The 18798-nt window shown below is 37.1% G+C and overlaps 1 protein-coding gene across 1 annotated transcript; it reads right to left on the reverse strand.

Annotated features, from left to right (window-relative positions):
* Positions 1–10901: 10901 nt before the first annotated feature.
* LOC105053760 (MYB31 transcription factor31) lies at positions 10902–12325 on the reverse strand. Its single transcript, XM_010935035.4, has 2 exons — positions 12016–12325; positions 10902–11575 (listed from the first exon to the last, which is right to left on the reverse strand). The coding sequence occupies exons 1-2, from the start codon at positions 12276–12278 to the stop codon at positions 11149–11151; spliced, it is 690 nt and encodes a 229-aa protein (XP_010933337.1). The 5' UTR covers positions 12279–12325; the 3' UTR covers positions 10902–11148.
* Between the last annotated feature and the right edge of the window lie 6473 nt (positions 12326–18798).

Consider the following 18798-nt stretch of genomic DNA (forward strand, 5'->3'; position numbering starts at 1 on the left):
ATGAGCTATTTTGTGACAGGAGATAAGAGAGTTTTGCATTTCAAAAAAAAAAAAATCAATATTTATAGCAATCAGCCACTAAATCAAAGGCATAGATCCTAACCAAAAATCATTCAAAACATCAATATTAGTACTATTGTATTACTAGACAAGTATTAACTGTCTATTGTATGTTCTTATCCTCCCCCTGCCTCCCTTGTACTGTTCATTGTGGCTTCCGTAGCTATGCTGCTTTCCTTTCGATTTTTGCATTTTTAAGAAAAATGATTTTTCCCTTTTTTCCGCAAGAGTCATGATTTTTTTGACTTCATTTTTTATTTTTAAAAATAAAATTTATTATAACAACATATAAAAAATATTAAATTTTGTTAATATTTTTGACATAAAATAATTTTTGTTGCTGATGTTCATACAAATAAAATAAATTTTTGATGTATTACTTTTCATTACAACAAAAGATAATGCCTTGTGGTGGGAGTGCCATCTGTTTTTTCATAAAATGATGGCGGAAGCTAGTCATGTCAAAAAGCACTCCTTAAGATTCAGATACAAAACCTCCTTTTCAATGGAAGGCTAGGGAGTTGCAATCTATAGGCTTTAGTCCTCTCTGCTGGTGTTGTCAAAATTAGAGATAAGCATGATTCGATTTGAACTAATTTCATATGCAAATATAAGTCGAATCAGCTCTAAATAATTTGGCATTGTTAGAAATCAAATCAAACTAATAGAAGATTGAAACTAAACCAAACCAACATAGTTTAAACGGTCTGATTTATTTTGATTTATTGATTTTTTTTAATAATTCATTAAGACTTATTTTTTTTCCACATAAGAGTATCATCAAGAGAATTTATCAAATAAAATGATTTAAATTGATATAAGATATTACCACTCAATAAAATGAAATTCTTAAACAAACAACATCATTAAAGATTAAGATAAAAATCTTCAATACATTACAATAAAAATAGACAATCCAGTAAGTAAGTAAGTCACTTAAACTTTAAAGCTAATCAACACAAAACCAAATTGATAAACAACACCATAAATCCAGAATGATTTTCTAATACATTAATACTCCAACATAAATAATACCCTAATCAAAATGACGTTATTTTATTAAGGCCGGTCCAGTTTGATTTGAGAATAGTTTTATTTACTGATAAATCTGAATCAATCTAAATTTATTTTTTATATATTAAAAATTAATAAAATTAAATTAAATTAAATTAAATTTTAAATCAAATCAAATTTATGATTTAATTCAATTTCATCGATTTGGTTGGTTCTGAAACGATTTCTGCACACCCCTGGTCAAAACTTCAAAACCACTAGCAGCCGCTGCGGTGTGGTGCTGTTGTTTCTTAAATCTATGAGTCTTAGTCGAGAGGAAGCGGTTTTACGGGTCAACCCGTCCGATTAACCACCTTCCTTGCTCGAGCAGAAAATCTAGCTGAGGTTCTGATTGCAGGACCACACATAGACAGTCTCTCCAGAGAAGACTTGACTTAGCCAAGGAAGGTAAGCGAAAAGAACCCTGTTCCTACTCCCGTACTCCTCTTCACATGATCTTGGGCTTATCGTCCAAACTATGCTTTCCTCGCTAGAAAATGGAAATAGAACTACGTAATCCTTTTCTACTCCTCCAATGAGAGAGTCCATAAACCATCCATAACAAGCAAGTTAATCTGGTATATGTCCCATCACTGTTGTTCTCTCCAGGCAACCCCAATTTTACGCTTAGTTTTCATGTGGACAATAAATGGTGTGCCCCACATCTGCACGACTACACCTTATCATCCTTTCGTAATGGGCAATGAAGTGTGGCACGAGGCGGTTGGCCTAGCTGGTCCGAGGGAAGAGGCGCACGCTTCAGAACTCAGAAACGGAACTCTAACAAGGAAAAGGGCAAGAAGGGAGGGTCTCAAGGCCCTATAGTACTTTGGAGTGCAGGACTCAAAGGGTGTTTGATGATGGAATAAATGTGGGATATCTTTGCCAGGCACCCAAAAACAATATGGCATATGGTGTGGAAATATAAGTGGACGGGTTGGTAAAAAGTTATTTTATCAAATAAATACCATGGAATATAGGCTTTCCTGATTTATTCCATATAATCACCATTTTGATCTTATCAACTTGATAAATGTTCAAAAATTGAGAAAGTATTATTTTTTGAGATAAAATCATCAATATGCATTGAATACTCATTATTTTTTTTGTACTTATCCATCCAATCAATGTTAAGAGGTTCTATTCCATAAAAATAGACCTATCCCAAGGCAATATAAGGATATCCTTGCCAAGACTCATTAATTCTGTAACCTATCTTTGAGTATTGTTTGATTTGCGGAGAGAATTTTTTTTATCAAAATATTCTTTTAAGAAAGTTAATATCCAGATATATGATATTCAAAAAAATATTTTTTATTTGATTAATCATAAAAAAATAATATAATTTAGAGTGGTTTATTTAGTTAAGTATTTATTTTCTTAAGAAGATCGGATAAATATTTGCTATGCATTCAATAAAAAAGAAAGATTTTGCCTCATTCAATCTAAAATTTTATGAATATTTTTTTTTAAAAAAAATTAATTTTTAATTGATAAAAAAATAATTTTTTTATATCCTCTATTAATTTTTTTTTCTATGAAATAAAGTTTTTGAGAAAAAAAAAAATAAAATTTGATGAAAAAATTGCTACCAACCACCCACGAAAGAAAGAATGTTAATATTACTTGGTCAGCTCCTATGAGGAGCGGCTGTGTCTGCATTTAGACAGAATATTTGGCAACAATCCAAGCTTGTCATTTTGTGCCCTAAATAATGTTAGCTGGAAAATTATGTTTAAGGATCATAAATTGCTTTAGCTCCTCATGTGGTACATATTGCAGTGACATGGATATCTACATATATCTTAATTTTGGCATCCACAACTGAACCATTTTGATAGAAACAACAAAAGGATGTTGGCTACATAATAGAAGCAGTCTCCTCTAAGATACTTCGAACTCTTTGCTCTTGATGAAAGCCAATTTAAATCGAGACCTCTTGCACAACCACCAAAACATTTTACTGCCATATTGAATTTACACACACATCTAACCTGTTGGGATATACCGACTGACCCCCATACGCCGATTTATCCCGATGGACGACTCCAACGGATGACTCCGACGGACGACGACCGACAGACGACCTCAACGGACGACTCTGATGGACGACGACTGACAGACGACCCCGACGGACGATTCCGACGGACGATTCCGACGGACGACTCCGACGGACGACCGACGGACGACTCCGATGGACGATCTCGACGGACGACTTTGACAAATGATCCCGACCGACGACCGACGGACGACTCCAACGGACGATCCCGACGGACGACTCCGACAGACGACCCCCACGGACGACTTCGACGTACGACTCCGACGGATGACTCCGACGGACGACCGACAGACGACTCCGACGGACGACCCCGACGGACGACTCCAACAGACGACCCCGACAGACCCCGACGGACGACGACCAACAGACGATCCCGACGGACGACTCCGACAAACGACCGACGGACGACCCCGACGGACCCCGACGGACGACGACCGACAGACGACCCCGACGGACGACTCTGACGGACGACTCCGACGGACGACTCCGACCGACGACCGACGGACGACTCCGACAGACGACCCCGATAGACGACCTCGACGGACGACCCCGACGGTCGGCACCGACAATGACTACCGATAATGGCTGTCGACAGTATCCGGCCGAAGGTATGTCGGTCGAACAGACCCATACTGTTCTTGGCCAGCCTAGCGGTCGAACCCAAATCACCAACTCACTGTCGGGGGTGGCAGCCGATGTCCGACTTCCACAAGGCACCAGATCAGCCGACGGTGTTTTCGAGTCACCATCCGACGTCCCGGCAGCCGAATACCGACATATAGTCGGCCAGCCCGTCCAAATGCCGTACAACCGCTATGGGCAGTTATCCTGTCAAGGACATGTGGCATGACCGCCCTGGGGCATTGTCCTGCCAAGGACATAGATTAATCCCAGTGACTTGACAGCCCACGGCGACTTGACAGCTCCCGACGATTTGATAACTCCTCAGTCGTCTGCACCATTAATAGCCGGACCATACCGCGTTCTACTATAAAACGGAGTAAGGCAACAGTATTGGAGAGGTTCTGAGGTCTAAGTTCCCTAAGCTCTTGAGTTCTCTTTCTCTCTCTCCCGCTGAGTCCCTGATTTTCCACTGTTGTCTAGTCTCCTCTCTAACTTGACCGTCGGAGGATCCCCGCTGGAGGCATCTCCGGTCTGCGTGGATTTTTTTTGCAGGTGCGCGACACCGACGATCGAACGATGGGGGGAGGGGGGGATTGGCCGCAACATAACCATATTTTGCGAAATTGATTAGGTATTTATTTATGGTGGCTCATCAACCCGATGATACCATGTTGTCATTGACGTCCATCATAATCGTCTCATAAAACTGTATCCCGAGTGAAATGGGATTTTTGAGGCATTTTTTTGATGGTTCAGAAAAATCAAACTGCATCAAATAAAGTTCTGACAAAAAATATCTAGCATTTAGCATGAAGTTCCTAAGCTGAGAGGTGATTCAAGTATTCGCTCCAATTTAATGGGCTGGGTAGTATTGTTCAATTTTACAGCCGGATGTATTTCAAGCACTTGAATCATTTCCCGTTTAGCCCACGTCATTTGTGCGTGCAGCATTATGTCATGTGCTATGCATAGTAAGTAGGTGAAAAAGAGCCGAAACTACTTGGGCCGTCTTATTTACGTCATATATCCTAAACATTGAAATATCAATCATTTACCAGGTATGCCTCATTCTCTACCAATTTGCGTCACAGGTTATTCGAAGATTTATTCGTGACAAGAGCTTCCTATCTGGCAAGTAAATATTCATTGTAATAGTGATATCACATCAAATTTATCATAATTCAATAAAAATATTTACATTTTATAGATTGCTATATATTTTACTAGTTCTTATAAAATAAAGCTTTTGAGAAAAAAAAAAATAAAATTTGATGAAAAAATTGCTACCAACCACCCTCGAAAGAAAAAATGTTAATATTACTTGGTCAGCTCCTGTGAGGTGCGGCTGTGTCTGCATTTAGACAGAATATTGGGCAACAATCCAAGCTTGTCATTTTGTGCCCTAAATAATGTTAGCTGGAAAATTATGTTTAAGGGTCATAAATTGCTTTAGCTCCTCATGTGGTACATGTTGCAGTGACATGGATATCTACATACATCTTAATTTTGATATCCACAACTGAACCATTTTGATAGAAACAGCAAAAGGATGTTGGCTACACAATAGAAGCAGTCCCCTCCAAGACACTTCGAACTCTTTGCTCGATGAAAGCCAATTTAGATCGAGACCTCTTGCACAACCACCAAAACATTTTACTGCCATACTGAATTTACACACAGATCTAACCATATCTTGCGAAATTGATTAGGTATTTATTTATGGTGGCTCATCAACCCGGTGATACCACGTTGTCATCGACGTCCATCATAATCATCTCATAAAACTGTATCCCGAGTGAAATGGGATTTTTGAGGCACTTTTTTGATGGTTCAAAAAAATCAAACTGCATCAAATAAAGTTCTAACAAAAAATATCTAGCATTTAGCATGAAGTTCCTAAGCTGAGAGGTGATTCAAGTATTCGCTCCAATTTAATGGGCTGGGTAGTATTGTTCAATTTTACAGCCGGATGTATTTCAAGCACTTGAATCATTTCCCGTTTAGCCCACGTCATTTGTGCGTGCAGCATTATGTCATGTGCTATGCATAGTAAGTAGGTGAAAAAGAGCCGAAACTACTTGGGCCATCTTATTTACGTCATATATGCTAAACATGGAAGTATCAATCATTTACCAGGTATGCCTCGTTCTCTACCAATTTGCGTCACAGGTTATTCGAAGACTTATTCGTGACGAGAGCTTCCTATCTGGCAAGTAAATATTCATTGCAATAGTGATATCACATCAAATTTATCACAATTCAATAAAAATACTTGCATTTTATAGATTGCTATATATTTTACTAGTTCCTATAAAATAAAGTTTTTGAGAAAGAAAAAAATAAAATTTGATGAAAAAATTGCTACCAACCACCCACGAAAGAAAGAATGTTAATATTACTTGGTCAGCTCCTGTGAGGTGCGGCTGTGTCTGCATTTAGACAGAATATTGGGCAACAATCCAAGCTTGTCATTTTGTGCCCTAAATAATGTTAATCGGAAAATTATGTTTAAGGGTCATAAATTGCTTTAGCTCCTCATGTGGTACATGTTGCAGTGACATGGATATCTACATACATCTTAATTTTGATATCCACAACTGAACCATTTTGATAGAAACAGCAAAAGGATGTTGGCTACACAATATAAGCAGTCCCCTCCAAGACACTTCGAACTCTTTGCTCTTGATGAAAGCCAATTTAGATCGAGACCTCTTGCATAACCACCAAAATATTTTACTGCCATACTGAATTTACACACAGATCTAACCATATCTTGCAAAATTGATTAGGTATTTATTTATGGTGGCTCATCAACCTGGTGATACCATGTTGTCATCGACGTCCATCATAATCATCTCATAAAACTGTATCCGGAGTGAAATGGGATTTTTGAGGCACTTTTTTGATGGTTCAAAAAAATCAAACTGCATCAAATAAAGTTCTTACAAAAAAATAACTAGCATTTAGCATGAAGTTCTTAAGCTGAGAGGTGATTCAAGTATTCGCTCCAATTTAATGGGCTGGGTGGTATTGTTCAATTTTGCAGCCGGATGTATTTCAAGCACTTGAATCATTTTCCGTTTAGCCCACGTCATTTGTGCGTGCAGCATTATGTCATGTGCTATGCATAGCAAGTAGGTGAAAAAGAGCCGAAACTACTTGGGCCATCTTATTTACGTCATATATCCTAAACATTGAAATATCAATCATTTATCAGGTATGCCTCATTCTCTACCAATTTGCGTCAAAGGTTATCCGAAGACTTATTCGTGACAAGCGCTTCCTATCTAGCAAGTAAATATTTATTGCAATAGTGATATCATATCAAATTTATCACAATCCAATAAAAATATTTGTATTTTATCGATTGCTGTATATTTCACCAGTTCCTATGATGATATCCTACATTGTTCTATCAATTTTTGATTTTTGATTAGCTTATTACAAATTTGACGTGATATCACCGTGGCAACGAATATTTACTCCTATCTAGCTCTCCTAAAAAGAGATTTCACTTGGAACCATGTCCTAAATCCGACTCAAAATAGGAGCTAAACTCATCAGCTGCAAAAAGATGGGTTTGTCTTATAATATTGATCTACGGCAATGTAGCCTATAATTGGACTTGGACTTGATGGAATTACTAGATCCGCAAATCATAGATAAAAAAAGGAAATTTAATCTAATCCCATGTTTGATTGCCATTTTAATATTCGTCCTGATGGAAGAGGCGGCTAAAAGCCATCTAATTTTACTAGAAAGAATATGCTGATGCAAGAGCAGAAGATGATGCCGAAATTTTGCTTATTGAAATGAAGGAAAAAGAAAACAAAACAAATTCAGAATCAAAGTATGGGAGCTCAATGGTGAGATGAGACAAAGTAATCAAGAGGACCATTAGGCTCAATGTGAATCATTTGACCACTATGAATGGAATTAGACATCCGTTTCAAAAAGGACCACCAAACTTGATGCATTCTCTCTGATAGGATCACAAAGCCCCACTGGATGAAGGGGTTGCCAATTTAGTTTTAATAATTCCGTGGTTACCATCTTGTGTTTCTTACCGTGAACCCAGTAATAACATCTATTTTACACCCATCTTTTTCTGTTCTATTAGCAATTATTTTGTTGTGTACATGCTTTTACTTGGCCAAGGATTAAACATAAATTGGAGATCAAAATCAAGAGCAGAAATAAAATTTTCAATGACCTGGTATCAAATATAACATGGCAGCTCCACCAATTTAAGGCCTGGTTCAGGCCGTCTGAACATCCCAGTAGCAGTGTTGTTCAAACCAATGAAAGAGCTCCTGAGAGGGCCTGTTGTTGGTGGGAGAATGAACTAATTTTATCGTTTGGTTTGAAAGGAGAAGTTTTAAATCTCTGTGGCCAGCAAAACGAAATGTTGATATGCATTTTCTCATTTAATATTTCCTTAGAGTCAACCATGTGAAGACAGATCGATGGACCATTGAAACTTCTGCCCACCTAACCCATTCAGAAAGGAATAAGAGGACCATATAGATATAAATTTCATATTAATTTTTAAATAGCAAAGATTGGACTGAAGAGATAAACCTTACCTTCATTATGCTGGTCAGCACCGAGACGTTGTTGAAACGTATAGCTGGGCAGGGACTCTCTTCCTAGAACTTTTTTTTTTTTTTTTTTTTGAGAAATACTCAATCTCAAAAGGAAAAAAAAAAATTGGACAACAGTCTCGAGGTTTCGTCTACGGATGGTTCCCCTTTTGTCGTGTTTGATGACTTCATTCACAAATTGAGTTGTTAGACTATGGAAGGATAACTTGGTATAAGTTATTGGCAACTAGAAGTTATCATGATGCCGTGTCATGCATGTGGAGGAAGTGGGACAAACTGACAGTACTTATCATCATGCTGTGTCATACATCTGGAGGAAGAGGCGGTGGCAGTTACGAGGTAGGAGAAAGTTATATTTTTCAGCTTCTGCATGATTTTAAAAATTGCGCACCTCAATTGTCAAATCCTAAAGCTGATCATGCAAATATAAAATGATGAGGTGCTGAGTCACTTCGCCATTTTTTTTCTTAGTTTGTATGGTAAACATGCGACACATTCATGGATAATTGATGTATTACGACATCCACTAAATTAAGATAAAAGTACATAGATAATGCTCCATAGTTGTTATGAGAGAGAACTAATGCAGAAAATATTAACGGTATATAAAACAGACATATACAATAAGTACAAAAAGTACTTAATTCTGAAAGAAAAATTACATGATAGCCTATGCCTATGAAATTTTTGATTGGATTTGGTGGCTAAAAAGACCTATTGTTTGCTCTTCTAAAGGATCATCTGATTCAATTTTTTTTTTGATAAAAAAATAAAAATTATTTGATGTGCAATTATACTGATGCATGCCATCAATTAACAACACTTGTTGGTGTAGGTTTCATTCATCACATTCTTATCTTAGTAGTTGGCTCACAACAATATATCTCGGTGGCATGATGCTATAGTTTTTTGATAAACACATCTTATTTAAATAAGTTAATGCACATTTAAGGGATCAGTGAATTCAGAACTATTGTTTGGATAGGTCAACTTAAATTTAAGAGAAAAATAAAGACAATAAATCGTAATGAACCCGTGAGCAGCCCGTCAGCAGCCCACCAAACCCCATAACTCATACTAACTAAGAAACACATTGGTTTCAGAACCAATCATGTCATAAGTGCGAATTCTCATCCAAGGATACCGCTTTATAAGGCATACGTGCGCAAGAGAATTCCTTTGTGCACTGCCCGCGGTATACGAAATTTGACTTGGAGCACAGCACTTCGCTCTGCTGAGCTAAATAGTTATTATTTTTTAATATATATTTAATATTTAATATTTTATTTTTTATTTAAAATTTTAAATAATAAAAATATTTATTTTTTTAAAAAATTATGATATTTTATATCGATATCATGACATCTTGCATTGAAATTATAATTTTTTGTTTAATATATCATAATTTTTTCAGAAGATATCATAAAAAGAAAAAGATATTTTCGTCAAAATATCTTTACATCATTTTTTCAATGATAAAAATATTTTTTCTCTTTATGATATTCTATAAAAAAATTATGATATTCTATGCAGAAAGTCATAATTTCAATGCACAATACCATAATATCAATATACGATGTTATAATTTTTCAGAAGAGAAGAGATATTTTCGTTGTTCAAAATTTTAAACAAAAAAATAAAATTATAAATATTAAATAAATATTAAATATATATTAAAAAATAATAACTACGTAGTCTAAATGGAAATTTTGTATGCCACAGACGGATACAAAAAAATTTTCCTTGTGTACAATATTATATATTTAAACAATGAAGTAGAGGATATTCTGGTCCGCTGTTAGGCCGTCTGCCTTCGCGGAAATCCAGTTATCCTGAGGGCCCCAACACTTCCTGATAGAGGACAAGTTAACATTAAGCATTGACGCAACACCGGATGAGGCTACGTATAGAACATGATTTATTTTTGATTAGTAACAAGAAATTAACATAATGAGAAAATTATATATTAACTATCATTTTGAATCTTTGGATCAAGTTCTCGTAAGGGTCCCCACCCAGCCAAAGGTGAAACCATTTGTTCATCTTTGACATCACATCGAATAAAGAGCAACGTTATGGCACACGTGTTCTGCTTCAGTATAGTGCCCAATATTTTTTGTGGTTGGGTTGGGGTAACGTTATGTTTGTCCCAAAGATGGTGCAATTGGTAGCAACACTTTGTTCAGATATTTGTCTCATCCTTCCTGTTGGGAGACTGGTTACCTAACCCTCTAACCATCGGCTTTCCTCCTCTCACCTTCTTGCATGTCCATAAGCCTACATGAATTGAATGAGATAGGCCCCAAACCGTCCACCAGAAAGACCTTAGAAAGACCAAAAGGATGACAAGGTTTTTTAATATCTTTTTCCCTTATCATAAATTAATGTTAAATAACCTGTAAAATATTTATGAAACTTGATAGCGAGAACAGGATTGAGAGAAATCCATGCCGTTTCTTTTATAAAAAGATCATAACTAAACAATAAAAATGTAGTATTGTGTTCCAACAATTCTACAAAAAGAGAAGAAGAACAGGATTTATCATATAATCCTTTTCTTTTTTTCATTTCAATGCTCCATCTCAACAATGCTAGGAGAATAATTTTTTTTTTTTGATGCAAGGAGTTAGGGAAGACCAAATTCATGGAGCATTATATCAAGTAATATAGGAGTTACAGTAGTCGTTGCTGTGTATGTAGTTAATATAGGAGACTAATTAGTAAGCATTTCATTTCATCTCGACGGTTCTATAGTCTAAGACTCCCAGTAAGGAGCCCAAGAAAGCTATTACACTTGCACTCCTGGCTCTTCTGCAGCCCCAAGCTCATGCAGTTGGAACAAAGTCTCCTCTCCTCCTCGATGGGCTGAACTGCTTCTTGGAACGGAGGGCTTATAGACAGCTCTAAATTTAGATCCAGGTGCTTGTATTGCTGCCAAGATGACGACTCCTCGCTGCTGCTGCTAGACATCTCTTCCTCGCGCCGAAGAATTCCCACACCCTTCTTCTCTCTCTCCGCAAAAGTGATGGTGAAGTCCGAAAGAGGTGCATGGATCGGACGGTGCGTGGCGGGGTCAATTCCCCGATTCAACAGCTTCCTTCTAATGTGTGTGTTCCAATAGTTCTTTATCTCGTTGTCCGTCCTCCCTGGCAACCTTCCTGCTATGAGAGACCATCTGTGGGAAATTTTAAAAGAAGTTAATTAGCTTAGATGACATCAGAGTTAATGCTAATATATAAATAAATCGAGTTTCTAAATTTTGTAATAATAAGATGGACGTCGTTGCCTTCCCCTGTGTGATTATAAGAATATCTTTCCTAAATTAAATCTATCTGCATGCCTTGCGATGGTAGGCTTGGCAGACCCGTGCGTACCGGCCAGTGCATACAGAATTCAAATGGTTCAAGGAATACGAAAACCAAAGTGAGCTATTCTCAAGGCCCAAAAGCATGCAACCCAAACAACCATGAACCAAGGTCGTACGCATAGCACAAATTATACAAATCAAAAGAACTCGTTTCCAACCCCAAGATGAGTGAAGGGGCCCATCGCCAATAGCAGTACTCCTTGGAAGGTGTTCCTCCTTACACTATTACGAGTTTTAGGATTGCTTACTTGTTGCCAAGGAGGCTATGGAGCTTGATGATGAGCTCGTCCTCTTCCTTGGTGAAGTTGCCACGCTTGAGATCGGGGCGCAGGTAGTTTATCCAGCGGAGGCGGCAGCTCTTGCCGCAACGAAGCAAGCCGGCGGCCTTGGGGAGAGAGCGCCAGCATCCCTCGCCATGGGTACGGATGTAGGCGATCAGACGGTCATCTTCCTCCTTGGTCCATGCTCCCTTGTTGGTGTGAGCTTTCTCGCAGCATGGAGACCTTCCCATGGCGTCTGTGGTTAATTAATCTCCTCCTTTCTCGACCGTTTCCTCTTCCTGGGTGGTGGGAGTGGGGATATATATATATATATATATATATATATGGCGTTTGACTTGGACACGAGGAGGAGGGGTGGTTTTTTTTTTTTTTTTTTTTTTTTTTTTTTAAATATATATTCTAGACGCGAGTCACGCGGGTTGGTGAGAAAAATGTTGCGGGAGAGAGTGGATTGGAGGCTTCCCTCTTCCCCTATGCCATGCCATCAACATCATCCCACACATGATGTTGCTTCGCCGATTTAGAAAGGCATAAACATTGCGGTGTGTCCAACCAAAAACAGTAATATAGAAAAGCGTAGCGGCATGGGACCTCAGTAGGTGTGAGCCAAAGCCTAAAGTTGGCATCAAACTATGGCATGACAACGGCCTGATTAAGGTCGGCCTGTTGTATATATAGCAAACTAAACTTTTCATTTCTTACCAAAAAAAAAAAAGGAAAAAGAAAGCTTCTCATTACATTTATTATCATATAGTTTATGCATAACTCGTCTTTGATAAATCTAAGGTATTGAAGTAAACATGAATAGATACCTTGATCGGTGGAAATCAGAAAATAAAATATTAAAAATTTGAATAAAAAGATTAGTCGAAGAAATCCATTGCGTTGATCCATATGGTTAACCATGTAAGATACCTTTCAGTCAACAGCATTATTAATCTCTTTGTAAATATATGGGATGTCACTAGAGAGCAATTAACGAACGCATCATTCTCCAACAATTTTATAATATTAGGTCCAGTCCACCATCAACAAGAGATGGAGTTATCCTCTAAACCAATTTGTGAAGCCCCCAATGCGTGTAGGATGGTGATTGCCTTGCTTATGAAGCTGTCTTATAATATTCTTGAGGTAAGGCTAGATCACTGAGAGACATCCATTGCTCATAGATATATAATTCCTTTCCAGAACATGTGTATTCTTCAGTGCTTCACATGTTTACAATGACATGAATAAGATAGTGGACTGGATGGTATCTTATAATGTTGCATATCATCTTGGTAGAACATTATGGACGGACTATAATACTAAATCTTCCTTTTTCTTGTATATTATTTGTTTTTTGATATGTTCAGCTGCCCTCAAATTAGATGGACCTAATCCATCTATTTTTAGCGAAAAAAAAGATAGAAAAAAAAAAACAGTAAGAAACATCAGCCAATGATGTTTTTAATGCAAATATACTTTTGTTCCAGATGTTATAAGACCTCCAAATCAAAAGGAAACAGGATTTTTTGGTAATCCTGGACCATTGATAGCAGTGGTCTTAAAGTGAACCCCTCCATTTTCCATACCAAAAAATCTTGATCGAGTCTCACAATGTGAACCCCTCCATTTTCCACACCAAAAATCTTGTTCGAGTCTCTGTCCCACTTGCGCAATCAATGGCGCGGGCCCATTGCCACCTTGGGTGGTTGCTTAACCCTGGACCGGCGGTTAGGTACAGTCAAGAGAAACGTCCAAAACCATCCCTAACAATTGCACATCCATGATCGAGACTATACAACCCATCCATGATGTGGAGGATTCATGCCAAATCATCATTTACCAAATCATACCAACATTACGTTAGATAGTTATCTAATCCCCATGTTTGTGCTATAAAAAAGTACATGGTTACATATTGCTAAAAGATTAGAAAAAATATTATGCATGGTAGCATTTGTGTGTGTGAGAAGAGCTTCCAAGGGCTTTAAAGATGGAGAATGGGAGGGTAGGGGAAAGTTGTGGTTTGGGTGTGAGCTTTGGTTACCTTCCACTTCTTCCACATTCTTCTGGGGCAAGCTTAGTTGAAAGTGGGGTCAGGGAGGAGGTTGGTTGTCTCTTTTTGTTGTCGTGGTATCTCTTACCAGAATATTAGAGACATACCGCACCATACATGGGCGGGCCCTATAATCCACAGCCTCTTCCCAACGTCCTCCAGAGATCCCACCGTTTCAAAAGTCCTCCCGTCAAATGCATTAAGACCTCAACTTAATTCAACTTCTGTCCTTTTGATAAAGCTAAGGTTACACTTCAATTTTTTATATATACTTGTTGGATAACTAGTCTGTTCCTTTAATTTTTTATTCTTGTTGGATACCTGGCATGTTTAATATGTGCTCGATCACTCGGGTCAGTCGAGTGCTGGAAAAATTACAAAGTATAATGGTCCACTAGTAACACACTAGGTAAGAAACTCAATCTTTGCCGTACTTACCAGCAGGGGAAGAAGATGAAACACTGCAAGAGAACTGTTGAAGAAACGTAGAACTATTATTTGAATAAGGAATGCCCTTCCGTAGCATAAATATATTGTATTAATATAGTTTGAAAAGTTTTCTCCAACTAGGAGTGTAAATGAGTCGAACTACTTATGAACTATTCGAGTTTATTTGGTTATTATCAAATTCGAATAGCTTTTCGAATCGAACTCGATTATCAGGATATTCGACTTGAAAACTTACAAACCTACCCGAATTTATATATATTTTTAATAATATTTGTTTATTTATAATATATATATTAATATATATATATGTATATATTATAAGAAAGTTAAAGTTCAATTTCAAGCTCGAGTATGATTTGGTTGATATTCAAGTTGAGTCGAGTCGGTCTCGAATTTTGCCTATTTTTCATTGAGTCAAATTCGAGTTTGAAATATTAAAATTTGATCAATCTCGAGCTGAGTTTCGAATCCGAATATTTCAAGTCGAGTTGAACTTGAGTTTCTAGCTACTCGGTTTGGCTCGGCCGATTGCATCCCTACTCCAGCTAGTACTACATGCAGCAAGGCTGAAAGTCTTGGCGTTGATGTGCCCAATGCAAAAAACTAGAAGTTTGATTCGAAACTTTAACTACTAAATAACTAGGAAATGAATGCACGACAATCATCAACAGTTCAATTACAAACGCGTTAGAACTTTGAGGTAAGGAATGGATGGGTTCCGAGAAATGGGTTTTCGTTCCTCTCGCTCCCGAGCACTGGATATACTCCTAGTCTATGGGCATATACTTAACGCTACCTGATATTCCACCTGCCCTTTCTTGATCTGGTGTTGAGGTTGCGCCAATGGTCTTCAAAAGCGGACGGCTTGGGTGCATTGTAGACCTGTTCACGGCCTGAAGCCTTTTGGATGGGCTCTGGCTAAAGCTAAAAGACTTGTCAGGTCAGGCTGGACTTGGAAAATAGGCCCATTTAAAACTGAGCCAAGCTCAGGCTTGAGGATTAAAGCCGCATCCGGAACCTGGTCCATCTCAAATTCTTTATTTTGCAAATGTTATTTATTTATGTTTACTATGTTTGTAGATTTAATTGATAATTATTGTTGATATATGAACTTAATAGAAAAAAAACATATTGAAGGCCTAGAAGGCAGCAAGAAGACTCAGGCCTAGAAGTTAGGCCCGAAGACCGGGCAGTGAGGCCTTATCTCCAAGAAAATTGTGTCAACCTTCGGCGATGGCCGGCTTTAGCCTGGCCCATAAACGGGGCTATTGCAAAGCACCAACTCTGCTGGCAAAAATGACCCAAAGATAGGTACAACTTGTGTCATTCATTTTAGGAATTGGCTTCTCTGGTGCGCGGTTTTGGTTGTCTGGCCCTAATAACTACAAAAAAAAAAAAACTTCCCAAAAATATTTTCCCAGAAAAAATAAGACGATCTGATCTTGGTTGGTAGCTGATCCTGTTTGATTTGCTTTTATGGTGCTAAGTACTCCTCGACCTCCCTCCTTTGTTCCATTTTTGAGTCATTTAGAACAAGTCGTGGTACTGTGGGTTCAAGAGAGGCCGGAGACTGGAGAGAGGAAAAGGAATCAAATAAATACATACAAATACGGCATAAAGGACAGTGATTCTTCATAAATTTTAAGAGGATGTTTGATTCATAATCGAAATTGAAATAGAAATAAGAATCGGAATGGCTTAGAATCGAAATGGTTAAATTCTTCTAAGCGTTTGATTCATGATCGAAATCGAAATTGAAATTGAAATGAAAATTTAAATTCATGGATGAGAATAGAAACTGAGTTCTATATAGATTGAGTCATTTCTATTTCATTCTGAAATTAAAATTAGAATGAGATTCCTTCCAACCAAACAATTGAAATAGGAGTCATCTATTCCAATTTTGATTATAGACTTTCATTCTTTTTAATTAAATATTTTTTAAATTTTTGAACACCGACTGTTTTGTGGAGGGGAAGGGCGAGGGAGGAGCGCCTTCCGTGATGCGCTTCCGCTGCTCTAAAAACTGGGAAGTATCAGTCGGGTTCTGATTGTATTTTTTGCGTGAAAGATTGATTGATCTTCTTTCGCGACGTGGACTGTTGGATCGTGCCATGCAGGACAACTGGCCTGCGTGATCCAACGGTGGATGCGCACGAAGGAAGGTTAATCGTCACAACTCCGACCCGTATCAGTCTCCGGCTTGCGGGAATTTGTCTGCATGCTGAGAGCTCAATGCGCAAGGCGCCGGCCGGTTGCAAGAACGGAACAAACTTGCGCCACGTGGTATAAATGGACTGGAATAATTTATGGACGTTGAGCGTGCGTTTAATTGAATAATAAAGTACCATCTCATGGCCATCTCGCCAAATTAATGTGCTTTTGGCGCCCTTGATGATATTTGCTCTTTCAGTCTCTGTCGCCCTCGATGATGTTCTAAAATAAATGTTCCGGAATACATTTATGCATGACTGGGAGGCTTTGTTCTTTATATTTTAAACTTATCCTAAAATCTCATATCTGCTTTAGTATTTTTTGGAAAGGTTTGACTTGGTGAATTAAGATCTGCTAAACTTAGGATTAGTGGCTAAATTTAGTGCATATCAACTCGAAGCCTTATCCAATAATTATTTTTAGGGCTTGTTTGATTAGAGTACGCCAAATTATTTGATAATTTAATTATTTTCGAGAATTATTTATCTAAAAAAAATAATTATGGAAGGAAATAAATTTTGTAACATTTCAATATTGATGAAAAAAATATTCTAAAAAGAAACATCTAAAAAAAAATTATTATATTTAATTAAAAATAATCTTATATAGAAATATTGTCAAATTTTAAACAATAGATTTAAATAAATAATTCAAATAATAATATTTTTTTTCAATGCATTTGTTTATCATTAATGGCAACTTATATAAATGCTGTCAATAATAGCTATATCCTTGAAATATATTTACATGATTTAATAAATATTTATAAATTAATTATACATATATTAAAAATATATTTCTTGTTACAAATAAATTTTAGTATATCTTGAAATACAACTAAATATATTAATTATTTATAATCAATCTATTTATAATATATTAATATAATACTAATAAAATATATATTAATATGATTAATATTAATTATATAATATAATTAGTACAATATTAATATAATATAAATGAGAATATTTTGGTCAAAAAATGATATTTTCGGTTATCTCCGTTCAGTAATCTAATATAGAAAAGATGGTATTTATTTTTCTCTTTATCAGAAAGATAAATATAAAATCCGTCATTTATTTGACCATCTCTTCCGCCTACCTTTTGTACCAAACATAATCTGACATAGAATTTACTCGACGACTTGATTACCTAATGAATTTAAATTTGGAGTTCTGTGCAGGATCTGAAGAGACGACAAAAGGATGTTGTGGTACAGGAATTTTGGAGGTGCCGGTGCCATGCGAGAGTTCATGCACTATTTGCCCAAATCCTTCTGATGACGTATTCCGGGATAGCTATCGTCCCACTGAGGGAGTATATGATGTCCTGGTGGAACAGCTTATGCAGAAGTACATCCACTTGCTAAGCTAGGAAGGGAACATTTTTCACATCCACCTGTTACGCTTGGAAGGGAACATTTCTCACCAGGACTTGATTGTGATTCTAGTCACGATATGTTCTTAATGTTCAATGTCCACCACCAAGTGAAATGCAAAATTGCAATAAACTACACCACCGTGTACTCCAACATTGCGTCAATGCCTCTAGTACACCACAAACACCTCACTTCCACTTCAAGGACTCCAGCAGCCCAAGTAGAGTGGATGCCTCCTTCATATTCAAGTATATCCTGGTTCGCCAAGTGGTTAGAGCCGCTGTATTATTTTACCTCAATCGCTTAATTTAAATGCAACCGTGCTTGTCAAAATTAAAGTGTTTATTAGAACAGCATATTAAGTTTTATGACATTTGTCATGGAAAACTTGTAGGTATTTGAAAATTATTTTCCAGTTGTTCCGGACGCAAATTTTAGAACATAGGCGTGGATAATATTTTTGTTGCAAACAAGCTTATGAAAAAATAAAACTTCAAATAGGTCAATAGAAACTCAATAATCAACATAACGTAGTATCAAAGAATCTTGGAAATATGTAAAGATTTTGCTGAGAATTAGGTTACACATCAGTCATGCTGTCGGCCCCAAGCCCCCAACTGTATCACGGCTCCAGTGGAGTCAAATCATAGTATGGTCAAGTTAG

The sequence above is a fragment of the Elaeis guineensis genome, chromosome 11 (genome assembly GCF_000442705.2).
Source record: "Elaeis guineensis isolate ETL-2024a chromosome 11, EG11, whole genome shotgun sequence".
NCBI lineage: Eukaryota > Viridiplantae > Streptophyta > Magnoliopsida > Arecales > Arecaceae > Elaeis > Elaeis guineensis.

Bases quoted from the DNA above. Each gene is read 5' to 3' on its own strand.
- LOC105053760 (XM_010935035.4), bottom strand. From the start codon at position 12,278: ATGGGAAGGTCTCCATGCTGCGAGAAAGCTCACACCAACAAGGGAGCA. The intron at 11,576-12,015 runs GTAAGCAATCCT...AATTTCCCACAG, and splicing joins CATAGCCTCCTTGGCAACAA to ATGGTCTCTCATAGCAGGAA.